The sequence below is a fragment of the Hydra vulgaris genome, chromosome 01 (genome assembly GCF_038396675.1).
Source record: "Hydra vulgaris chromosome 01, alternate assembly HydraT2T_AEP".
NCBI lineage: Eukaryota > Metazoa > Cnidaria > Hydrozoa > Anthoathecata > Hydridae > Hydra > Hydra vulgaris.
The window spans coordinates 72,358,555-72,385,971 of record NC_088920.1 but is presented as its reverse complement, the minus strand read 5'-3'; the positions used below and the strand labels follow the sequence as shown (position 1 = coordinate 72,385,971).

General features: G+C 26.4%; 1 protein-coding gene and 1 long non-coding RNA gene across 2 annotated transcripts; both read left to right on the top strand.

Moving 5' to 3' along the window:
• Positions 1–202: 202 nt before the first annotated feature.
• Positions 203–21,914, top strand: LOC100203123 (importin-5). Its single transcript, XM_065789112.1, has 21 exons — positions 203–730; positions 871–948; positions 1,364–1,553; positions 1,686–1,788; positions 2,159–2,255; positions 2,573–2,800; positions 4,894–4,969; positions 5,144–5,191; positions 6,381–6,468; positions 12,258–12,364; positions 12,491–12,715; positions 12,803–12,969; positions 14,298–14,516; positions 15,144–15,360; positions 15,439–15,723; positions 15,802–15,914; positions 18,004–18,115; positions 18,195–18,448; positions 18,533–18,906; positions 20,190–20,331; positions 21,598–21,914. Exons 1-21 carry the CDS (start codon positions 650–652, stop codon positions 21,670–21,672), a joined length of 3,279 nt encoding a protein of 1,092 aa, XP_065645184.1. The 5' UTR covers positions 203–649; the 3' UTR covers positions 21,673–21,914.
• LOC136075587 (uncharacterized) lies at positions 16,566–17,226 on the top strand. The gene is made up of 2 exons (XR_010636031.1): positions 16,566–16,626; positions 16,710–17,226. It is a non-coding gene; the product is annotated as an uncharacterized LOC136075587 (long non-coding RNA).
• Positions 21,915–27,417: the final 5,503 nt, after the last annotated feature.

The following is a 27,417-nucleotide window of genomic DNA, read 5'->3' as shown; positions in this document are numbered from 1 at the left end:
TTAGACTGAATAAATTTTTATTTGAAAAATTAAAAAAAAATTATCTTCAGAAATTAAATCGATAATATAACTTACATCTCCTCCCTCTCGTTTTGATGAGATTGTAAACTTTATATGGTTTACAACGCTTTATGATTTTTTTGAATTTCTTTTTCCGAATTACCAGTTCCCTTTATTTAATCGGATGATGTCTATTTTTCAGGGAAATTTCGCTTCCATATTCTAATCAGCTCAACTTTTGGCACAACATCCTCATATGACATAAATTTGAACATATAAAAGTTATATCTATTATATGAGTTTATAACTGACTTGAAAATTACATGAGTAAAAAAATATCAGAAAGTATATATCCGCCTATTTAAATATACAAAAATTAGTTCTCGACATAATGGACTAAAAATTGGATACATAATGGACTAAAAAAGTAAAAAATAAATAATGGACTGAAAAAGTTTTTATTATTTCTTGCATAAAGCATCAAAGACTAAAGTCTTCAAACGTATTTCATTGCGTAATAAATAAATTTTTTGTAAGACAAAAAGTTTATTTGAGTTTACAAAAGGTCAATCACCGTTGAAAATATAATCCCTAATTTTACGGCTTTTTGTTCGCGCTGACTTTACCTGCTCTTTCCTTTCCAAACAAAATGGCGGACGACGTACAGCAGTTTTACGAACTTGTCAGGTCGCTGATGTCTATGGACAATGATGTCCGTAACGCAGCAGAAGTATGATGACTCTTTAATTTATGACAAATAATTGTTGCTACTATTATAATGATATATATATATATATATTAATATATATGTATGTATTATAATATCTTGTAAAACGCATATTACATGGCCTTTATACTTCTAAAATTTAGACTCAGTACTCTGCAATTCCTGAGTCTACAAGAATACAATTCTTATTGCAATGTATGTTAGCTGCAAATGTCTTAGAGGTATTTTTTGTGTTGATATATGTTTTTTAATAATTATTTGGGTTATCATTTATTCAAGTTTATATAAAGTAAATATACACCATACATCTAAAGAATATATGTCTAATAAATATATATAAAAATATAAATCTGAAAAATATAACATACATGAATGTTAATAGTTATTGCATTCATTATTACTGAAACTTTTAGAATCTTTATTCTCAATAACCTAACCATAAGCTCCAGCTGTTATATACAATAAACCATTAATATCATAATTTAAAGTGTCATTTGTTCTACAGGGGCTTCAAACACCTTCATGTACTTATTTAAAAAACACACACAAGCATTACTATTTACAAAGTTTGTTTTACAGTTTTGATGGCGTTTTAATACATAACAATTTTATGTTTATAGTTCACGTAATTTTTAGTTACGCACCATGGCAGCTGTACTTTTCCGACGCCTAATTTCAAATACAGACAACTTTATTAAAGAGATTGATGTTGGAACTCAACAGTTGTGTAAAACTCAACTTATTCAAGCCGTGCAATCAGAACAAAATGAACAGATGCGAAAAAAGTTTTGCGACTGTTTAGCAGAGTTTGCTAAATGCTATCTAGGTATATTTTTTAGTTAATATAGTTTTATGTCAGTCTGTAGGACGGTTTTTTTGTTGAAAATTTTTATTTAAAGTGTGTAAAATGTAAAAGAATTTTTATTTAAAGTGTGTAAAATGTAAAAGAAATATTTAGATGAAATCGGTAACAACCAGTGGCCTGATATTCTTACATTTCTTTATCAGTGTTGTGCTGCTTCAGAAACAAATTTAAAAGAGGTTGCATTACATATCTTAATGTAAGAAGAATTTTATGTGTTTTTAATAATTGTAATGGATATATAAGATATAAAGTTCAACATTGTTAAACCATAAATCTTATGTACTTAATATATAATGCTGAATAACAAAAGACTTGTTTTACTGTTAATGAAATAGATTTTCTTTATCTGGTTTATGCCATTCAGCGTGAGATCAATTTAAATTGTTAATTGGAAGTGTAATGTACTTCTGTTACTTAATGTCTTTGCGTTATTTGATGTTTATGTGTATTTAATGTATATATATGTTATGTAATGTTACGTATATGTGTAGGTTGTGATAAGAATATGATAATTTAGAAAATAAGGTTAAATTATAAGAATTTAGAAAAAGGTTGTTTTTTTAAAGAGCTTTTCCTGGAATCTTTGGTAAGCAACAAGAAACATACATCCAGGTTATAAAGGAAATGCTTTCTGCTTGTATAAAACCTTCAAATGAAGATAAAGTAAGCTTTTTTTAATATAAAATCCAAGGTATCTATCAATATATCTAAGTTTTTTTGTTTATGATTTGTATTATGAAATTATGAGTTGTAAACAAACTTTTTTCTGTTTTTAAATGTTTTACTTAAAAGTGTTTATATATTTTTAAATGAAAAAAAGCTCAGTTTTTGATTTTTTAATTCTTAAGCCAAGTTACTTTCTGCTTGAGCTATGTGCTTATGTTACTAAGTTCAGATTAAAAAAAAATTTTTTATCTTATGCTACTAAGGTATGTTAATATTTTACTGCATCGCATGCTGCAATGATACTATGTTCTTAGGTTAGGTTACTTTCTGCTAGAGCTGCATGCACCTTTATCACCGAACAAGTTGAAGAAACTGAGTATAAAATATTTGGTGATATATATCCTGGAATATTACAAGCCATCGAAATTTCTGTGAAAAATGAGGAAGATGACAGTGTTTTAAAATGCTTTGTTGAGCTTGTTGAAATTGCACCAAAACTTGTAAGATCAGATCTACAACCAACAATTAATCTTATGCTACAGGTAAGTTATGTAAATTATGCAAAATATTATTATTATTGCAAAATGTAAATTATTTAATTTTAGTATTTTCAAGAATCGATCCCTACCAAGTCCCTGGTAGTACCGTGCTTAACTTGTTTCTCTGCGTTGAGTTAAGAGAGAGTTGTAATCCACAATTAAAGTAGCCTCCTCAACTGTTGTAGTCTTCATGGCCTTGGGGAGGTGAATTAACAATTTTTTCAAAACCAATCATACCTATTTTGCTTTTTTATTTTAATGTTAGAGTACAATATAAAAATAATATTTACAAAATTCTAAGTATTCTAGAACCCTTGCAAAGTTCCAGAAGATAAGTCCCAATTTTCTATTTTAAATAGTAGCAAATTTCCATCCATTGCATTTCATGAGTTACTTATTTTATGAACAAACAAATTAAAAAGATACACACGATACATTGACACCGTTTTATATATAATGACTGTTATAATTATTATTGCTGCTAAATAATTTATGTTTTGATTTAGTGAAATAAATGAAAATAAAAATGTTGACAAAAAGCTGTAAAATTCTTACAACTGAAATTAAGTCCTTGTCAACCAGTTCCTGTCATTTGCCAGATGCCACTATCTAGCCTTCACTATCATTATCAACACTATATGTTATTTATGCTTCCACTAACATTTTGTTAATTGGATAGCCATCATCTTCAATCACTGGTTCTAAACTACTCAATTGCAGATAAGTTTGGACCTTTTTTTTTTATATAAAATGATAAAGAAAGTAACAGATCAGGTCACAAACCAAGAAATCAGGTATGTTCCTAGTGATTTAGTATTAACTTTATGTGGCATGGCACGCATCAACATAAAATAATGAAGAAGTCTGTTGTATCTTAAAAGAGTAGAAGAGCTTGTTGAAACCTGAAAGTGATTCAGGTGGAAAACATGGTAACTTTTTAGCCAAGTTGACAAAACTGGTTTTTGATATTGTGTCATATGATGCCATACAGGAAATCTAGACCATTCTGTCTGAAAAAAAACTTTTTTTTTTTTCTTTTTTTTTGCGCAGAGTAATGTTGCATATTCAAAAAGCAAAAAAGATAATGGTGTTGCATTCTATTTAGGTTAAATAAGTTTTTGATATCAAAGGTAAATATTTTGATATCAAAATTCAAAAAGATACAATCTGAAAGTCATGCTTAGAAGTAAAAGAAAGTAGGAAATGAAAGTTGACAGAATGATCAAAGTGGTGGGAACATGGAAATTAATAATGAAGAACATAATATTAAAGAAGATATTGTTATAGTAGTAGATACCACTTTAAGGTGGGACTTTAATTAAAAAACTAGAATGAGTAGACAATCAGATATTGCTACTCTTCACCTCTCCCAAATAATCATGCAATGTGAGGATATTACTTTAGCGGCAGACAGGTTGAAGTTATCCAACAATCAGGTGGCTATGTTTATGTCTGCTTTAATTAAAGCCCTTGGTAGAAAGTTTGTCAACAAAATTAATCTTTCCATTAAGAAATTTCATTTTTATTATCCAATTGTAAAGCCAATTAGAGAATAAGATTTTTACCTCTTTCCATTAACCAATTAAATAATCCAATTACACATTGTTAGATATTTTTGATTTAGGTATATAATAACTATGTGTATAATAAATATGTGTGTAATAAATATGTGTATAATAAATATGATGGTTCTTCTTTCAGTCACGTGATTTTTATCTTATAACCACATGAATAAGAATTAAAATTTTATCTTGTCTACTATCGACTAAAAATTTTTTATCTTTAACTAGTTTCACTGCCTTCATAATATCACAGACAAATCTTTCATAATATTATGATTCTTTTAATTTGTAAATTTCTAAATATAATTTAGTTTTTTCATCTAGTTTTTTTTTCGTTTTGTTTTTTCAAAGAAAACTAAAGTGGAAAAAATAAAATCTAATCCAAAATAAAATTCAGACTTATCAACTTTTGAAAATTCACTATTTGGCATTCCACATAAGCAGAATAAATTAGTACTATTATTATTATAAATTAATATTTATAATTTATGTTTATTATTTATTGTATTCTATTAAATAATGTTGAAAGTTTAGATTTTGACCAATACAAATCATGAAAACTCAATTCGACATTTAGCATTAGAGTCAATTGTTACATTATCTGAAACAGGTAAAGGCTTTGAGTCTAATTGTTTTTATGTTGCTTTTATATATTTTTATCGGTAATTTTTGTTATTTTTCAAGATTTTTATAGGTTGTTTTTATGTTAATGTTTTTGTACGATTTATTGTTATTTTATTTGTTGTTTTATTTTTATTTATTGAATTTTTGAATTTGTTTTTAGCTCCAGCTATGATAAGAAAACATGGAAGTGAACTTATTCCTAGAATTGGTAAGTGAACTTATTCCTAGAATTGGTAAGCAACATTTGAATGGCTATTTATGATATTGAATATTGCAGTATATTTATAAACTTTTATAATTTTTTCAAATTCAATTTGTAAAAAAAGTTTTTACATTTAAAGATTTTATTGAAAAAGTTACAAAAAAATTTGTGAGTATTTTGTTTTATGGAGTTGAAAGTGGATGCGGAAGAGAGTTGAAAGAGGGTGCATATATTTAGTGTTACTAAGTTAAATAAGGGATAAAGAAATTTTATTTTATTAGGTTTAAAAAAAGGTGTGAGAACTCAAAAATTTTCGCTTAAATGGCAAATCATAAACAGATGTATTGTATGTAAACAAAACTATTAGACTAAGATACAAGTCGAACTATTATAACAAATGGGTGGTATATTGCTCCTGTTTAGAGAAATAAAAAAAAATTTCAATGAACTTTTTATTCATTGAAATGAAAATTTATTTTAGTTAAGAAGTATATTGTCATTTAAAAATGTTTTAAATTGATTTGATTGGTTTAAATAAAAGGTAATTTGAAAAGAAAGGGTGGTTTCAGCAATAAAATTGAATAAGGCATAGCAAAAAAAGTTTTTTTACCTGCCCCCTCCCTTTTAGTCTATTATGTTATTTGTAAAATATATGTAAACAACTAATAATGTTATTGTTAATATTATTAATATTGTTATATTAATAATAATTTCGTAACAATTATTAATAATTGTTATTGGTAATTGCTTACATATATTTCACCAATAACACAGTAGATAAAAAGGGAGGGGTACAGGTAGAACTAAGCGCATAAAGCTGAATGTTAAAAAGCAATCGGTATCCAAAATTACAAAGCGTTAAAAGAGAGTATCATTCAAAAAAAACACCAAAGACAGTCCATGTATGAAGTAAACGCCTTGTTTAAATAAGTTAAATGCACATATACTAATAAAAACAAATAAATATAATTATATAATAAAAAAAGGTTTACATAAAAGTATATCCATGCATTTTGTAGATGTTTAGGTACAATATATATACTAGTTACATTAAAATTATACAAATATATTTTACAAACTGCAATTTATTTATTAAAATTTTCTATTTTGTAGTGTTGGTACTACACCAAAATCTTATTAAAAAAAAAAAAAACTATATAAAATGTGTTAAAAAAGTCTGAATTTATTATTTTAGTTCCAGAGATGCTTTCTCTGATGGTAGATCTTGAAGAAGATGAAGATTGGAGTTATAGTGATGATGTTGAAGAAACTGATATGGATAGGTAATTTTTAATTAACTTTTTTTTTATACATGTGCACTCATAAACAAGTTTCAGCAGACAATCACCTAGACCGCCTTCCCACTTGAGTCACTTTACATAGGTGAATCAACCCCTGTGCAAAATACAATTTTTTTCTAAGAAAAAGATACTAAGTTGACTGTTTTTTAGGTTGAATTTTACTTACCTAAACAAAAAAAGTAAAAAAACATCAAGCGCATTAAAAATAAAATATTGCTTAACAAAGTGTCATGTAACTATGCAAAAATATTTTTAAAAAAAGCCAAAAAATATTTATTTATTAAAATGTTTAAAAATTGCGGGAAAAACTGGTTATCTCTAAAATAAAGTCAAAATGATATGGAAACATGGATCTGAATAAATATATATGCGCACATGTACAAGCCTTCTGAGGATAGGCCTTCGGTTGCATGCTTTATTTGACCATGCATGTAATAATTTGTTTTGACAACTTGGCAATAGCTCTTTGCATGTTTTGACAATTAACACCTTTTAAAAATGTGCTGAAAAAATTAAATTAAAGAAGTATTTTAAAAAAAAGAATAATAAACTGAAAAACAAAAAATAAATCTTTTACAGATTCTTCAGCATATAACATAATTGTGTAACTTTTTTTTAAGATATTAGGGTATTTCTATCAGAAAATCATATTTGTACAATTTTTCACTAAATTCCAAAAAATATTCATAATATAATGAAAAATAAATCAATATATTGAGTTTCTAGATTTTTGTAGTGCAAATTGTTTTTAACAATAGTCAGGATAATTTTTTAATTAATGTATTTTTTATAAATTTGCTGTTTTTTTAAAATAAATGTTATTTGATGATGGTATGAATTTTATGCAAGTATTATAGAATATTATATTTAAGGTGACCAATGTCCTCTTGTTGTTGACCAATGTCCTCCTGTTTAGTACATAAGCTAAATAAAATTAAGATTTTAAATGTGAACTCATAAATTAAAAGATGTTGGACATCTTATTGTACATTCTGGATCTTTTTATTTTTAATTAAACAATCACAATGTGCGCATAATAGAAGCATTATGTACGCAAAAAGTCTTTAAATCAATTTTTTTCTTTTAATTAATATATTGGCGTAGTGTTGTGGAGTGTTGTGGTTTTTGAAGCACAGCTGTCAGAGTTGCAGAAATCTCCAATGGGAACTATTTTTTTAAATTTTAAATGTTTTATTTGAAAATAGTTTATGTTTTTTTAACTAATACTATTTTTTATTTAAAGTTACATAACCTAGAGTTACATTTAAGGTTAGGCGCAGTGGAGTGTGCATACATCAACTGATTTTATTTTAAGAATTTCGGTATTTATTCAAATAGGGCTTATAAATTAAAAAAATTTGTATTTGAAAGTTGCTAAATTAAATAAATGAAATAGTCAAAATGGTTAATAATAGTTTAATGTTTATGTTCGTACAAATTAGTTGTATGCGCATGCAAAAAATAAAAAAAATGCCTTCCGTAAAAGAAATTGGTAATAAATAAGTAATTAGGTTAGAGTTGTGATTATATTTACCTTAAATGTTTTATTTGTTTAAAAACTACTAAAAAACGCAGTTAAGTGAAAATGTATTAAAATAAAATATAAATAAAAGCATAAAACTTTTCGAGAAAGTTTTGAAAAAAAGTAGATCTGTATTCTTTTTTACTGTAAGTTTTAATTTAACATATATGCAGGCCTCGGCGGGAATAAATGAGTGCATTTAAAAGTGCAATAAAAGAAATGCTCTCTTAAAATAAACATGGCGAGCCATGCAAGCTGCTCTTCTAAACAACTTTTTATAAGAGCTTTGGAATTTGGTATTATACTTAATACAAGCATATAATTGTAAAATTTAAATATTTCATTATATAAAAATTATTATGCAATAATTTAGTGCATATTAATTTTATATTATTTATATGAGTTTAAGCAAAATAAAGAAATACAGTTAAAATATTCAAAAAGAAAAATGTTTAATTTTTTTTCAAATGTATTTTTAAAATTATAAACTAAATTTAAGTATTAACTTTAATAGGACATTGACTAAGAAATAGATTTACCACAGAATATTATTGATTCTTTATAATTGCATTTTTATAAAAAACTGTTTTTTTATTTTATTTAAGATCAGTTCGTCCAATTTAATTTAAATTTATTTTTTTGCAATAACAATATTTAAAAAAGCGATTCAGTTTATTTTGCAATTATTGGTTTATTTTGAAAATGACTTTTGCGTTTTGCATTTTAGTTACAATGATAATGGTTTTCTTTTATTAACAAATTTGGGAACTTGACCATTATGGTGTAGTAATATTGACTCGTACATGAAAAAAAAAATCACATTTTGTAGGCAATCTGAAACTCGAACTTTGTCTTTTTATTCGATGTAGTTAGCACAAGAATTTTTAATTTTCTTATCAATATCTAAAATAGAAAAAAAAAGGAAAATAGTTTATATTTATGAAAAAATTATGCTTTTGCAATAGTCGTTAATTGCCCCCATGAACCGTAGGAGAGTGTGGGCGAGAATGGGAGCTAAAGCTCTTGCTTCCTGCCAAGGCCTATATAATTATATATAATACTTTTCTAATTAAAAGTAAAGTAAAATTAAAAGTTCTTATCAGCATAGGAGTTGTACATTAATAATTTTTTTCCATTTTCACTCCAAATCATTGCAATTTGCATTTAGGAATGTAGTTTGTAATCAGTTTATTTATCATGATTGATCCATGAGCATGAGTATAAATATGAATGATTCATTTTTCTACTCATAACATTCTCTTTTTTCTTTCTTGTTCACTTCCAACTAGGCTGTACTTTCTTGCAAACAAAACAATACATTTTTGTATAACAAAAATATATGTTGTGTTTGCAAGAAAAGTTTAAATTTATTTCCCTTTAGGATAAAAAAAAACTTACTAAACAAAAAAATATAAATTAATTTCTAAATGCAGATGTGAAAATAAGTACCTTAAAAAGCAAGTGATAAATAAGTTTTGGCGCAAATACAAAATTGCATTTAATCTTGTTGATACACTCTTTATATACATTTTAAATTACTCGAAATAAAGGTCTTGTATTTTATCATTAGGTTTAATAAAATTTTTTACTACTTTTCTTTTTTTTTTAAATTACAGAAAATGGTAAAGTACGAGACTAAAAATCATTGCAAATTAATTCAAACAAATTTTCAAAAATAAATTCAATATTATATATTCTTAACGATCAAATAATATATATCTCGTTAAGATGCGCATGTATTCTAGCTTTTTAATATAAAAATCTTTATAAAGATCTATTCTTATGATCTTTAAAAACAAGTTGCGCTGATAAAATCTGAAATCCAAGTATATTCTTTTATTATAATTGTATTAAAAATAAAAAACATTTTTGGGTATTTAGTAAAATACTTATTCTTAAATATGATTTTTTAATTGTGAGTGAAAAAATATTCCAATAGCTTTAAAAAAATCCACAATGATGTCATATACTGAAGCTGGTAAGAATTAAACTTGCATAAAATAAATTATCAAATCTGTAGATTGCAGTGTATATTATAAAGACTCTGAAAACCAAAGTAAAATAGAAAAGGCAAGCTTTTACTAAAACAACAGTTTTTGTTTTGTTTTTATACATTAATTATTAAGTTTTAATTGAATAAAGTTAGCCCAAATGTTGTTGTTTTTTTTTTTATTTTCTTTAATATGAACACAAATCATCTAGGCAATTATTAATCCCCTAAAATGAATGAAAAAATCATAAAAAAATAAAAATATAAAAATAACATGTCTTTCTTAATTTTAAAAGACTATAAAAGATCGAAGTTTTAAATTTATTCAAAATTTAAATTTTGAAGTAAGTTTAGTTTTTATTCCAAACTAAACTTACTTCAAAATTTGGTTATTTTAAAACTTTGAAACTGATATTTTCAAATGTCTACGTAATAAAAATGATCTGTTAGTAGGATTTGAACTCGCGATCCAATACCAAGTAACCAAAGTAAATGATAAATACTTTACAATATATATTTTTTTTAAACTAAAAAGTTCTTATAAATAATGGTAATCGATATCAACAGTAAAAGAATTGTCAATATTATTTTTGACTTTGTTATATTTACAATATAACAAGCATTATACATAAGGGCATCTTGAGCCAAGTGAAGGGCCCAAACTATCTATTTTAACTGGAGCTATCAGTTTAAATCAGGCTTTTCTGACATTTGAGGATAATAATTTTATGTAATGCATTTTAAAACACAATGAATTTGTTTAAAATATGCATAAAAATTTATAATAGAATTAGGTGGTAAAAGTGGTGTCCTATGATTCAACCGAATCGTAAATTTCAATTTAGAACTGAATATGAGAAATTTATTACACAACCGAAAATAATCTCGAAAAAAATTAGAACCGAAATAATTTCAATCGAATTTTCGATTCGAAAGTCATAATTGTATTTAGAACCGAAAAAATTTCGATCGAAATGTCATAAATAATTTTAGAACCAAAAAAAATTCGATTGAATTTTTGGATCGAAAGTCGTGAAATAAAGTTTTTAAATTAAAATAAAAAAAGAAAGGATTTTGTAATTCGATCCAAATTTTTTTTTGGTTGTAAAATTCGGTTCTAAAACTTTCAGCGCAAGAAAGGATTTTGTAATTCGATCCTGCAATGAAAGTATACTTTTTGGTTCTAAATTTTTTGGTTGTGAAATATTTCGGTGATATTTTCGAGGATGAATATTTTCGGCTCTATCATGTGACACGGTAAAAGTTGTATTATTTAAATAAACAAAAGAAAACAAAAATGTTTTTAAATTTAGAAAAAGCAAAAATTTAAGTTTGTTGAACATAATTTTTAAATGTTGTTTAAAAATTATCTTTCTTTAAGCATCTGTCTTGTTCGTAGGTTGTAACTACAAAAGTAGCCTCCACGACTGTAGTGGCCTTCTTGGCCTTGGGGAGGTGAATATGTTGTCAAAGATGCTTATAGTTATTAAAGATTTATTACTATTGTAAACATCATTTTTGTTTTAATATCTTTTAACAGACACACAACTTGTGACTTTTTATCTTTCAATACTTACATTTTTTTATTACACAGAACACATTTAGGGAACAGATGTTTTTTTAAAAAGTTGTTTTTTGGACACCTAATGTGTGTGTGTGTATATATATATGTGTACACATGTATATATATATATACACATATATGTATGTATATATATATATATATATATATATATATATATATATATATACACACACATATATATATGCACACACACACGTATATATATATATATATATATATATATATATATATATATATATATATATATATATATATATATACACACATATACATATATATGTATGTGTATATATATATATACATACATACATACATGCATACAAAGTTTTTTCTTTTTATCAAGTCCTACATAGGTACCTTTATAGTGTCTGCTTAAACCCCTAATCAATGATATCATATTCAACCACATATACATATATATATATATATATATATATATATATACATACATACATACATACATACATACATACATACATACATACAAAGTTTTTTCTCTTTATCAAGTCCTACATAGGTACCTTTATAGTGTCTGCTTAAACCCCTAATCAATGATGTACTGTAGCCCTATATCTCAGTAACACATCATTAACGTTTCTTACATAAATATATGCATATATTAAAACATACATACATTTGAATGGTTTTTTCTACAATACTTGTATGTACATTAGCAATTCCGTCATTGGAGAAAGCAGTCTGGATCGTTTTACTTGTGGTGTTGGCGGTAAAGCTGTGTTGCCACATATTATTTCAACTCTTCCACCCATGTTGCAACATAGTAAGAAGTTTTAGAAATTCTTCTATACGTATTTATTTTTCTACTCTACTGAAATTCTTATTAAGATCAATTTTTTTTAGAACTCAATTCACCTTTCTAAAATTAGAGAGGCTTTTTTTTTTTTAGCTGACTGGCGTTATCGTCATGCTGCACTCATGGCTATATCTGCTATTGCAGAAGGTTGCATAAAGCAGATGGAGCCTCTTCTTGGTAATGTTGTTGATTCTGTTATTCCATTTTTACAAGATCCTCATCCACGAGTGCGTCATGCAGCATGTAATGCTCTCGGGCAGCTAGCTACAGATTTCAGTGTTTTATTTCAAAAAAAATTTCATGCAAAAGTTATGCCAGGTATAATTCATTCATTTTATATTCTGATTTTGATAAATTCAAATTTAGAAGCAAATTTTGTAAAATGGTGTTTGATTACTTTTGAAGGTTTAATGTCTTTAATGATAAATGACACTGCTCATCCAAGAGTCCAAGCTCATGCTGCTGCTGCTTTGGTAAACTTTTGTGAAGAATGTGCTCCTAAAATACTTGAACCATACCTTGATTCTCTTGTCAATGCTTTAGAAGTTGTTTTAGCTTCAAAGATTCATGAGGTATCTAACATTAATTTTAAGTAAACATTTTTTGGTTAAAGAAAAATAATAGCTTTAGATAGAAAGGGGCTTTTTTTTAGGAAAATAATTTGGGTAGCTTTACCCCTTATGTCAAAGCATTCTGTAAGGATACATTGATAAAAACATTGCCAAATAGAAACATTTTTCAGCAAAAAATATAATTTGCTAATTTAAATATAAATAAAAGTGAGATATATATTAACTAAATATTAAAAAAGATATATTTTTGGACGAGTTTTAGGCGGCGCCCAAAATTTTTCCTAATATGTAAGTAAGGTTATCTGGAAATCATAAAACCATTTTTTGATAATATAGATTTGTATTAACTAATAAATATGCATATTAATGAATATGCGTTTTGCTTTTACTTTCCTTTTTTGTAAAAATGGACAGTCATCCATGCATATTTGGATTTACACAAGTTTGGGTTTGACACTGGCATAAATTACAATTTATGCCAGTGTTTGTTAGCACTTATGCAGATTTGGACATAATCAGGTTTTTCGCATTTGCTTTACATCTATGCCTGTGTTTTGAATTTTTATACAATCATTCTAGTTTTTAGCAAAAGCCTCCTGTTTTCTCAGCTCTATAAAAAATAATATTTTGAACTCAATAATGATAAAAAAACTTTTTAAATACAAATTTGGTTGGTAATAACTAAAAACTTATACTGTGTGTTTAGGTGGGCAGTCTAAAATCATATGAAGTAGCCTGCTGCCATGGGCTTAAGTGCATACATCAACTGACAAGTAGTAAATAGTATGCAAGAGAGTGTTGGTACATAAACTTTGGGGTTTTAGGCTTGTGCAGCAATCTTTTTTTCCATTCATTTTTTTCTTTTTTTTCCAAAAAAGCCATATGGAAGAAAGTTGAGCGGTTGCCAATCTATATACACTATAGTAGATTAATAGTAATTCAAGGATTAGTAACATCTAGATATATATGATTTTTTAATAATATTTAACAGAAAAATGGCTATAAAGCTGCTATGAAAAGTTAATAGGTGTTTGAAACAGCTTTATTTTAAAATTTTTATTTTTTTAATTCAAAACTGCTTTTGAGAATAAGGTATTTTAATAAAGTTAAAAGAATTTTAATTTTCTGATTTTTTTCGGTTTTAAGTTTTCGAGATTTTTATGGTTTCAAAGAAATTTATAAACAGAATAAAAATAAAATAAATTTTTTAAGAGGTTTAGAAGTTGTATATTTTTATTTATAGATACTTACCTAAATACTCAGTGACAACATTAAAATATTTTAATTTTTATATGTAAATAAAATTTTATTTTTTAAATTTTCTTTAGCTTTTGCAGCGAGGCTCAAAGCTTGTTCTTGAACAAATTTTGACAACTATTGCCACAGTGGCAGACACTGCTGAATCAAGATTTACAAAATACTATGAACGATTTATGCCCAGTCTTAAGTATATTTTCCAGAATGCAATAGACAAAGACTATCGATTATTGCGTGGCAAGTCGATTGAATGTATTAGTTTGATTGGACTAGCTGTTGGAGCTGAAAAGGTAAAACTTTCTTAAAATTAGGGCTTACTTTAATTTCTAACAAAATTGGGTGATTTTTTCTACTTTTTGATTTTGTATTAATTAGATTTTTAAATAATTTTTTTATTTATTTTTTTCTTCTGGAGTCCTATTTAGTAATTAAATTTATCAAAAATTAAACATTTTAATTTTTAATATTTTATATCTTTGTAGAATATTGATTAAGTAAAGTAAATTAATGAATCTGTCTGAAAAGGTTATGAATTGTTAATCGATCTGAATATGTGAATATTGAATATGTGATTTTGTGAATATTTTATAAGTCTGTGAATATCAAGTGAAATTTGTGATATTTATTCTTAAATGTCGAAAGAATGACAATAATTTATGAGTTTTACTTTGTTGTTAACTTACATTTTGTTTGTGTTATTAAAAACCTAATAACTCTGGATTTGTAGTATTAATTTATATATTAAATTATCACCAAAAAATAATATCTTCAGTGCATAGAAAAAATGTATTTTATATTCAGAAAAAAAACATACTAAAAAAAACAACTTTTATTGTCAATTTACTTGCCATCGCAACTGTGTATGTGTAAAAATAATTTTTGATGTTTGTTTATAATTTAAATGTTTTATTTTTTAGTTTTTACCTGATGCATCTGAAGTGATGCAACTGTTGTTAAAAACTCAAACAGACTCAGAGGAAATAGAAGCTGATGATCCACAGATATCTTATTTGATTTCAGCTTGGGCTCGAATGTGCAAGATAATAGGCAAAGATTTTGTGCAGTATTTACCTGTAGTAATGCCACCCGTCTTAAAAGCAGCACAGATTAAACCTGAAGTTGCACTTCTTGATTGTAAGTTTTTTAACTTTTTTTTTAACTTTTTCAGTTCTGTTAAATTAATTTAATTTGTAAACAAAAAAAATTATTTAGTGGATGATCCTCAAAGCCTAAATGTTGATGAAGATGACGGTTGGGAGTTTGTAAATCTTGGTGAACAACAAAAATTTGGAATTAAGACAGCAGGTTTAGAAGACAAGAGCACAGCCTGTCAAATGTTAGTGCATTACGCTAGAGAATTAAAAGAAGGGTTTGCAGATTACACTGAGCAGGTTGTTAAAATAATGGTTCCTTTGCTAAAATTTTATTTTCATGATACTGTGCGTGTTACAGCTGCAGAATCCTTGCCACATCTTTTAGAATGTGCTAAAGTAAAAGGTTGTTTTTTCATAAATTTTTGGTTTCTGCGCTTTTATTAAAAGAGTTAATAACACATTACTTTCATATTTGGTTTAGGAGATGAGTATCTTTCTCAAATGTGGTTATACATTTGCCCAGAACTATTAAGTTCAATTGAGCGGGAACCAGAAGAAGCTGTTGTTCCAGAGTTAATGGACAGTTTTGCTAAGGTATTGAAACTTCATGCTTTTTAAAAATATTTTGTATCATAAATACTCTTTATTAAAAAATAAATTCTAATCAGGGGCCATCCATAAAGTTCATACGCAGTAAAGCTATTATTTTAGGGTCCACCTCCTCCTTGTACGCACCTGATGCTTTCAGCAACCTCACCCCACCCCTCCTGCATTATTTAACAAAAATTAATCTCACACACTTCTCCAACACATAAATTTTTCAAAACATTAAAAAGAAAAAACTTTTAATTTATTTGACATTTGTCTGTTACATAATGTAATATTGATTTTTTAAACTCGTGTTCAAAAAATCAATATTACATTGTGTAACAGGTAGAAAAAAGGAAAAAATCAAGTTTTAGGAAATATAAAACAAGAGATAATCACAATAAATACGTACTCTGTCTTTAAACTCCCCTCTCTCCTGTACTCACTTGTACGTGTACGGATAAACCCGCCTTCTTTCTATATCTGTGTACATATTTTATTGAAGACCCCTTAATAAATACAAGGATTTAATTTTGTTTTAAAAATTGGTTGACAAGTTAAGTAATAAAATGTTTTATATAAAACTTTTATGAAAATGGAGATGTCATTATATGATGTTGTGACTTATTTGATGACTAAATATTTTTATTGTAAAACAGCACAACTTAATCTCCAGGATAAACTGTATCTACATAAGCATCATTCAGTCTGGTTACAGGTGATACTTATAACTTTTATTAGACCAGCCACAATATTGCTGAAGTAAAGTCAATCTTGATTATTAAACAATAAATTGTTTAGTGATGCTTTCTGTGATTTGTGACTTGTGACATGCATGCTATCATTCTACAAGTTTTGCTGCTTAAATGTCAATGTTAGAATCTTAACATTAAATTTGGTAAAAACAAATGTGTATAATCAAATTAATGGTGTTTTTCTTGCTTGAAGAAAAGTGGCTTTCTTTCCTCAACTCTGTGAAACACAAAATCTGACTCTACTACATCTTTCTTGTTTTTGTTTTGTGCTGCTGTCTCCTGATATTTGCTTTATGAGGATTGAAACAAGCAGACATAACAAAAAAAAACATTTGTGTGCCCAGTACAAAGAATAAAGTTGCTGTATACTATAATAAACTCATAACAATAAATTTTTATTAATTTATTTAAATTTATTTTGCCTAATGTGTTGTATTTAGTTGTTTTACCATTATTGGTGTATTTTGTATTGTAAGCTAATTTTGCATTACTGTGCATTGTTAATATTTGGTATGCAAATATATTATATGGTCTTAGAATTTATGCTTTCAATTCATAATAAAGTTGTGTAATTCTTTTTTAACATTTGACTTAAATTTGGGATTATTAAAGGAGTTATAAAGTTCTTTTTTAAATTTTCATTTTTTTAATTTACCTCCCCAAGGCCAAGAAAGCCACTGCAGGCAAGGAGGCTAATTAAAGGTGGTTATAACCGTCTCTCAACTCTATAACTCCAAAACACGAACCTTGACAAACAAGGCCGCTCTGCGGTATACCAGGGGTGTGGTAAAGATCGAACTTGGAACCTCTCGCTTATGAAGCAAACGCTCTAACACTACACCACTACCGCATGGTTTATTTAAGTCTAGTTAGAAAAACCTTTTATTATAATTTTATTTTTAAAAAAGTTGAAAAAATAATTATGCCAAAATTTTGGAATTTTAAATAAAAAATTAAATCTTAAGTCAGTACAGAGATTATTTTTTTTCCATATTACCAGATATTTTTTTCCACTTTTAGTTTTTCTAGGTTTCCAGAAAATTCTTCCTTTAATACAAGTTTAAATATATATTTTTTATTTGCAATTTTGCAAATGTTTTCCGGATATTTAAAATATGACCTCAATGATATCTGGGTCAATATCAAAAGTTTTAAAAATCCTTTGTCTAATTTGAGATTCTACTGAATTATTTTGTAATCAAATTTAAAATAAACTAGGTAAAATTAACTGTGTATTTTGTTTTAAAACTATTTAACACTGAAAATTGTGAAATTGGAAATATAAAATTGAAAAATGATATATAAAAATGTGTTATAATATTTAGGTGTTTTAATTTTAGTGTGTTGAGGTATTAGGTGTCGGGTACATTACCCCAGAACATTTAACTCATTTGGGACAGATAATACACGAGAAACTTGAAAAACATGATGAACGTCAAAATGAGAGACATGGTTAAATTTTAATTTAGCATTGTTTTATGTTGATACAAATATGAATTATTCTTTTAATTTGAAATATTTTTTTTTTTAGTTAAAAGAAAGGATGAAGACTACGATGAAGAAGTTGAAGAAGATTTGCAAGATGAACATGATACAGACGAGTATATATTGAGTAAGATCTCTGATGCAATGCATGCTTTGTTTAAGACCCACAAAGAAACTATTCTACCTTTTTTTGATCAGTTGCTGCCCGACTTTAATAAACTTATGGTACCTGAACGACCTGCATCAGATAGGCAATGGGCATTGTGTATATATGATGACTTATTGGAATATACAGGAGCTGTTAGTTGTAATTATATATACTATAAGTGTTTTTAAATTGTAGTTTTTTTTTTTAATAATGAATAACTTTAATTATTTTTGCAGGCATCAATAAAGTATCAAGAGTATTTTTTAAAAACATTATTAAGTAGTGTTCAGGACTCCAGTCCTGAGGTTCGCCAAGCAGCAGCGTATGGTTGTGGTATAATGGCACAATTTTGTGGAGTTGATTATTCCATAGCGTGTGCTGAAGTTCTACCTCTTCTTGCACAAGTTATTACTCATACTAATTCACGTGACAAGGTTAATATTAGCTCTACTGAAAATTGTATATCAGCTGTAGCTAAAATTTGCAAATACAATTCATCACAAGTGAATTTAAATGACATTTTGCCAAATTGGTTGACATGGTTACCAATAACAGAAGATCAAGAAGAAGCACCTCATGTATATGGATATTTGTGTGATCTTATAGAAAGGTTTTATATTTTTGCTTTATTTTTTTAAAGTATGCTGGGTTGTGGATAATTTTTATTTTTTTTATAATTAATTTATTTTTGATGTTTTATGTATTATATATATTACTTATAAAAATGTATTATGAAAAAAATGTTTTAACTAATAATTTATGTATTATATGTATAATATTTATTAAAATGTTTAATGTAAATAATATTTTTTTTAAACTAATATTTTTTTATTAGTTGTACTGCATCAAAATTGAGCCTATCATTTGACATTGTTTGATGTTATAAGAAACAAATTATTGACATCTTGGTTTAAGTGCAAACCATTTTTTACTTTCAAACATTTTTTTCACAACAAAACATTAGTGAATTATAAAACCACTAATGGTTTTTTAATCTATTTAAAAAATCAACTCAACTAATTATAAAGTTAATAATAAATAATAAAGTTTATTATTTCCCAAGATTATTTTTTTTAACATAGTTAAATACAATAATGTAATTTTTAGTATAATATATATATATATATATATATATATATATATATATATATATATATATATATATATATATATATATATATATATATATATATATATATAACACATATATACATATAAGTTTTAGATTAATATAAGTTCATCTAATTACATGGTCTAAAACAATTTAAATTAAGAATTAAAATTTTCATTAAGGTTTCATTACATTTGAAAACACGTTAAGAAACATCTTACACTACAACTTGTTTTAAAAGTTTATTTATTATCACCAACCCAAGTTAGTATTTCATAATAATTTCTATGTAAAAATTTTAAATCCAAGTTAGAATTAATAAGACTGGGAACAATTGGGAACAACATCTTTCAAACTTTACAGTTCATAGATTTTTACACTTAAAGCAGTTAATTTTTATGTATTTACACTTAAAGCAGTTAATTTTTTGAGTGTGTTTACTTTAAACCCCAGCAGATGGTTTATTTCAATGTGATGTCATTCTTTAATACAAGACTGAGTTTCTTATTCGATGATTACTGATTGCAACTAATTCATTTTTATTTCATTGCAATACTTATGTTTTAATTATTACACAATAGTTGTCTTTATTACACAATAGTTGTCTATTAAAATTAGATTCATAAGTTTAAATTAAAATATATTATATGCTACAATAGAAATTTTTATTAATAATTTCTTATATTTTAATTTTTTTTTAATTTTGTTATAAAATAGTTGTTTGATTTATCAATTTTATTTTAGTAACCATAGTAACCATTTTGCCATTTTTTTTCTTTTAGTAACCATCCTGCTATTCTTGGTGCAAACAATATTAATTTACCAAAAATTGTTCAAATCATAACAGAAGCAATAGCTTGCGAAGTATTTGAGCAGTATCCTGATGTCCTTGATAGATTAAAAGTGATTCTTTCACAAATAAGAGTAAGTGTGTTTCAAATTTGACAACAAATAACAATTTTATATATATATTTTTTCAAATTGACATGTGAATCATCTAAAAAATTCATTGAATTGTGAGATTAGAAATATTTAGTAATATTAAATATTCTTATGGATCTTTTGACGAAATTAGTCATTCTATTGCTCACATATTGCTCCAAATTTTTTATTTTAAGTTGGTAACTAATTTTCTTTCTTTTTCTTTTTTTAGTTTTATTTTCTTTTGTTTCTTTTAACACAATATTAGCATAACTGCTGAGTTTACTATATGAACATAATCTGTTCCTCACATTTGAGCAAATAATAAGTCATTCAGCTTTGCTTCAAAAAATTTCATTGGTACACGAGACATAATACATCTATGTTCATATTCTTTGCAGTAAAGTCTAAAATGACAAGTTTTTTATAAAATGATTATTATTTTTTTAAACTTTTATATAATTTTGCTTTGTTTGACACCCAAATTATTATTTTTTTAGTATCTAAAATCTAATATTAGGGGCCTGTTAAATTAAATAGCTTTGTTTAATAGTTTTGAAATATATATATCTGTATCTGTGTGGGACCATTTGTTAATTTATGATTAGTGCGAATATGACATTTTGCAGGAAAAGAGTTTAAAAATTTTATTTGTTGTCATAAATTTGGTAATAATGTAAAATAAGTTTTTTTCAAAACTACAGTAATCATATTTTGACCAAATGAAAGATCTAACGAATTATAACAAAACTGCATACTTCTAATTATGCACACACACACACGCGCGCGCGCGTACGTGAAAGCAATAAGCTGATGAAATATTTTTTGTACTATTTTCAACTAGACTTATATTCATCGAGAAATTTTAAAATTCATAGTATAATTTCTCAGCCTTCAAAAATTATGACCATATAAAATTTGCAACCCCCTCAAATTAAGGTTTAAACCCACCCACCCCACCCCCTTCAAATGGGAGTTTAAAGTTTATATAGTCATAATTTTTGAACACTGAAATACTTTACTATAAAATTTAAAATTTATCGATGAATAAGTCTAGTTGAAAATCGTAAAAAAAATATTTCATCAACTTGTTGCTCTCACGTTTGGGGCAGGGGGGCTAAGATTTTAGGGTTTCTTGTTCCAATTCTCCTATCGTAATTTTTTTTTGTGAAGAATCTTTTTATCATACATATGAACGTAAAAAAAATTTGTATGTATATTAAATTTTTTTACTTATTGAAAAATTGATTCAACTTTTTTTTTAACTAGATAAATGAAGCTGTATGGAGCGCTTGCGTTGAGGTATTGAACGATAGACAAAAAAATGCTTTATCTCAGTTGTAATTCGAAGAATTGTTTTTAACCCGAATAAATCGATATCGTCCATTAGCCATTTAATTTTATCAAAGAAATAAGAACCCGAAAATTTTAAATTTTTTTATCGTAAAGAGCTAAGGTGTGTGGTGAAACTGTTCTTTTAGCATGCAACGTGAAATTTCAAGATATTTATGCAATATTATTATGCAATACTCTATTAGAATGCAATTCTATTGCTGTCTTACACCAGAATATATTTTTATATATAATTATTCAAGTTTTAAATTTCAAAAGTTTTTAACTGGAGACAGGTCTTAATTTATTTTAATGTTAATAATTTTTGAAGATTTTAGGTAAAACTCACTTTGACCTAAATGTAGTGAGGTTAGTATTTTTACTTTAAATATAAATCACTGTTACAAGTAAGTAAGCATAAGTTACTAAATATAATGCTAAAATAAATAGTTATTGATTAATTTAGTAATCATTGCTGAAATTAAATTTTTTTAACTTAAGATTTTTTAAATAATGCTTAGGCACTAAGCAAGGGAGAGTATTTAACATGATTATATAGGGCAAATTAAATTAGTTTGAATTTTTAATGAAATGACCGTGGCGGCGTTCAAAAATTAAGTTGGACGTTGTCGTTTTGATGGTCGAATTAATTTAGTTATTCAAATGTTGCCGTTAAATTCAGCAAGTTTTAAAATTACTTACCAATAACAAATCAGTTGATCAATTTATTGCAACGCCAAATTTAACTTTAAATTAAAAATTTTCAAAACTAATTAGGTTTGAAATTTTTAAAGTTAAATTTGGTGATATTATAAATTCATCAATTGGTCAAAAAATCGCACAAAAGATCTGGAATTGTCACTGGTTATCTAATCAGTGACAATCCCAGAGCTTATGTGACTTTAGTTTCGACTGATGTTCAGCTTAGGGTTAGGGCTATAGTAGTTGTAAAAATTAAATACAATTACACATTACAATACAATAATATTGTATTGTAATATTATAGAAACAAACAAAACAAAAAATTTATTTTGGTATTGTATTGCTGTGATAAAAAACAATTATAATAAGTGTTGCATTGTTTTTTTCTAACAATAAAATAAAATTCGAAAACTATTGTATTGCATTGTTTTAATGAAATAAAATTACAATAACTATTGTATTGTTTTGATGAAAACAATTACAATAACTATTGTAGTGTATTTACACTAAAGTAGAAAAGCTAACGTATTTATATTCATCTCTGACGAACTTACTATTATTTTTGCTATTTTTTTATTTACGGATTTGCAATATGTTGCAAATTTTATTTTTTACATATTTAGATTTCGCACCACCTATCTTGTTATGTATTTCTAAGCTCTAAATGGCCGCAAAATATTGCCTGTCTGATGATTGCCTTACTATTATGAAAAATAACATTCCTGATTGCCTTACTATTAAAATAACATTCATAAATTATTTTATTCAGCCCTTTTATTTTTTCCTCCTGATTTTAATGCTGCAAAGGAACTTAAAATATATATTAAAATTAACTTTAGTAACACAAACAGTTAAACATAATAATTCCTCTTAAATAAAAAAGTCATTACAATACTTTTTTTTTCCAGATATTGTTATTGCTCTATAAAGATGAATTTCAATACAATATTTATTGTTATTGTATTACAGAATTACAATAGTTGTAAATCACAAGTAATGTTATTGTTTCTAAATTAAGTTAATAAAATAACAATAATTATTGTTACTGTTATTGTTTTCATTACAATTACAATAGTCCTAGTTCAGCTAGTTGAGTTTTACGCGAAGCAAAAAGAATTTTGTCTGAAAAAACGTCTTAATCGTTGTAATAGTTCTGGGAATAGGCCTTTAAAACATATAGGTGCGTACAATGGGGGAATCGGTCTTAAATCTGTGGTTTTACTGCAAACGTACTTCATGAATGCCCCCAAACCACGAAAATTTCAAGAATTTTGAGCAGGAAGTTATGTAATCGTACTAAGTGTTTGTTTGTTTTTGTGGGTGGGGGGGTAATTTCTTTGCCTGTTGCATTTTTAAAAGGTGTTCGCTGTTGCTTTGCATTCCAACATTGATCTGTTTGTAATAGAATTTTATAAGTATCTTCAAGAATTATATGTTCTGAAATTTTAGTTTTGACTTGAATTATTTTTTTCAAATTTTAGTTTATTATTAAACTTCGTATGCATTTACTGTTAAAAACGCTGTAAATCTAATACCAATAGAAAGGCACTTTTTCCTCACATGATATTATATCATGTACACATCGATTGGTCAAATAAAAAGTAAATTGTGACATTAAAATATTTCGTTGAATAATTTAAATCCGGTAATTGTCAGAAACAAAATGATCTAAGTTGAGATTTTCGACTTGTTTATGTAAAATAATTTATGAATGTTATTTTTCATAATAGTAAGGCTATCATCAGACAGGCAATATTTTGCGGCCATTTAGAGCTTAGAAATACATAACAAGATTGGTGGTGCGAAATCTAAATATGTAAAAAATAAAATTTGCAATATATTGCAAATCCGTAAATAAAAAAATAGCAAAAATAATAGTAAGTTCGTCAGAGATGAATATAAATATGTGAGCTTTTCTACTTTAATGTAAAGTAATACACTACTATAGTTATTGTAATTTTATTTCATTAAAACAATGCAATACAATAGTTTTCGAATTTTATTTTATTGTTAGAAAAAAAACAATACAATACTTATTGTAATTGTTTTTCATCACAGCAAAACAATACCAAAATAAAATTTTTTTATTGTTTCTGTAATATTACAATACAATATTATTGTATTGTAATGTGTAATTGTATTTAATTTTTACAATTACAATAGTCCTAACCCTAATTACTTCGGTTACAACTGTTATTTATTTTTTCTTATGAATTATTAAGAGAAAAACGAGAAAATAGTTTTTTAATGTTTTGAAAATTGTTCGCGTTATCGAAGGGGGATGATTTTTTAATAAATTATGTCTATGTACGTAGACAGTTTATTGGAAAATCAACCTCCTTCCATAACGCGAGAGGGGGAGGGGGAATCATGCTGGTACGTACAACGGGAGGGGGGGGAGAGAATTTATTTTGTGTGTGTGTTCGTATTACATAATAAAATCCTTTACAACATGTAAAATCCGTAGAATTATAAACTCAAGATCTAGGTGAAAAAAAACCTTGATCCTAATGATCTTGTTGCCAGACCCTTTTTTTCAAAAACAACCTGTATACAATACTAAAAAGAAATAATACTTATAATATAAATATATAGTAATATATTTAAATAAGTCCTCGTAGATAAAATGACAAATAATTAAAAAACAAACAAATAAAACCAACAAGTTATACAAAATTATATGGTTTGTAAAATATAAACTTTAGGTAAAAAAAAGCAATTGTTATTTTATAGCAAGTAAGTTGATAACAAAATTGGGAAAAAGGGAAAAAAGATTGCTTTCATTTAGTTAAAGTTTACATCTATGACAAATAGTATCTAAAAAGCCAATATTTGTAGCTGCTAAAGCACGAAGTAATTAATAAACGTGCAGCTCATCTTCAGTAAAAGATGTACTGTTTGCAGCTGTAGAAAAAAAATACTTGTCAATTTTATTATTAAATGCGTTAACTGATTGAACCTTTTTGCATACTGACGGCAAGTTATTCCAATCATTGACCATACGATTTGTAAAAAAATTGTGACGAGCATTATTATACGTGAATTCACGCATTAGGACGTTGGAAGATGATCTGCGAATTGGTGAATTGCCAAATTGATACTCTCAAAACCGCCAATTGATACTCTCAAAACCTGCCAATTGATACTCTCAAAACCTGCCAATTGATACTCTCAAAACCTGCCAATTGATACCCTCAAAATCGTTTTCTAGCTTAAACTGAAGTCCTCTGCGAGTTTCCAAAGTATTCAGAAGTTATCATCGCGAGCGGACGTGTTTTTTTTTTTTTTCAAACGACTTTGTTAAAGCTAAATTTGTTTATATTTGATTTTCTAAAGAAAATAAATAATTTTTTATATAATATGGCAGTTACATTATTAGAAATAACAAAATTGTTTGAAGATTACAAAAAAGAATTTGAACTGATGTTAAAGCAACAAGAAAAAGTTTTTATTGGTGGAAACTTAAAAATATTTAATGACAGATTAGAAAAGTAGAAATCGATGATTTAAAACATAGTTTGAATTTTCAAGAACAACTAATTGATGAAAAAGTTATAAAAGCAAAAGTTTGCAGTAAAGAAAATAATTCAGAAAGTATACGCATACAAAAAAAATTAAGGGAGATAGAAGATCGGTCGAGACGGAATAATTTAAGAGTAGATGGAATTGATGAAAATGAAGGTAAAAGCTGGGAGGAAAGCGAATTAAAGGTAAAAAAGTTTTTGAAGATATCTTATCTGTTAATAATGTCAAAATTGAACGGGCCCATAGAACTGGCAGCAAAGAATTTAAAAAGCCAAGAACAATAGTAATAAAACTTTTAGATTATAAAGACAAAGTCGAAATTTTGAGTAAGTCGAGTAAACTAAAAGGGAAAAATGTTTATATGAACGAAGACTTCTGTTTCGAAACGACACAAATCCGTAAAGATTTAAGGGAAAAAATGAAAATCGAAAGAGCGGCTGGTAAGTTTGTCTTCATATCTTACGATAAATTGATAATTCACGATTGGGATGCAAAAAAATGCAATAAGTTTTATAATATTTGTCATTAATTAACGCAATTTTATTTTCATTATTACTATGCATATTTAATTTATACTGTTTTTAAAAATGGAGGAAAATTTCATATTTAAATCTTCAAATGAAAATGACATCATCGATGACATCAAGCACGTGAAGTAAATGCAGGTGGGTGCGTTTGTATTTATATCCACAATTCAATAAATTTTGTCTTACGTAACGATCTCTGCGTCAACGAAACAGATTGTGAGTCTTTGTGCATTGAATTAGTAAATAATGCCGAAAGAAACACAATTATAAATGCTACTTATAGACCGCCGTCTGGAAACTTAAAAAAATTTAAAACTCATCTTAAAACATTTCTAAACAAAATTATAAATAAAAAAAAACATATTTATATGGTCGGAGATTTTAACATCAACCTGCTAACTATGCCTCAAATATTAATGCTAAGAATTTTATAAACACTCTCCTACAAAATAACCTTATCCCAACAATAAACAAATCTACAAGAATAACAAATAGGTCTTCTACTCTTCTTGATAACATCATAACTAACAACTTTCATAATAACCCTCTTTACACAGGTATAATACAGACCGATATTTCGGATCATTTTCCTACATTCTTAGCTACAAATAGCCTTTTAATAAACAATATTTCCACAAAATCCACCTTAATTCGGCGACAGATCAATGAAAACTTCTTAAAAAAATTTAAAAACTGTTTACAAAATTGCGTTGATTGGGATCTAGTTCTGCAATCAAATGATGCTAATAATGCATATGAATTGTTTCTTAATCAATTTTGCAAACAATATGAAATAGCGTTTCCAGAAATAAAAAAAATTATAAATAATAAGTCGTTCCAAACTCCCTGGATGTCTAAAGGTTTACTAAAATCTTCAAAAAAGAAAGAAAAATTATATATAAAATATCTTATAAAAATGAAATAATTTACAAAAATTATAAAAATATATTTGAAAAAACCAAAAAATACTCAAAAAACTTTATTATGCACAGCTATTAGAAAA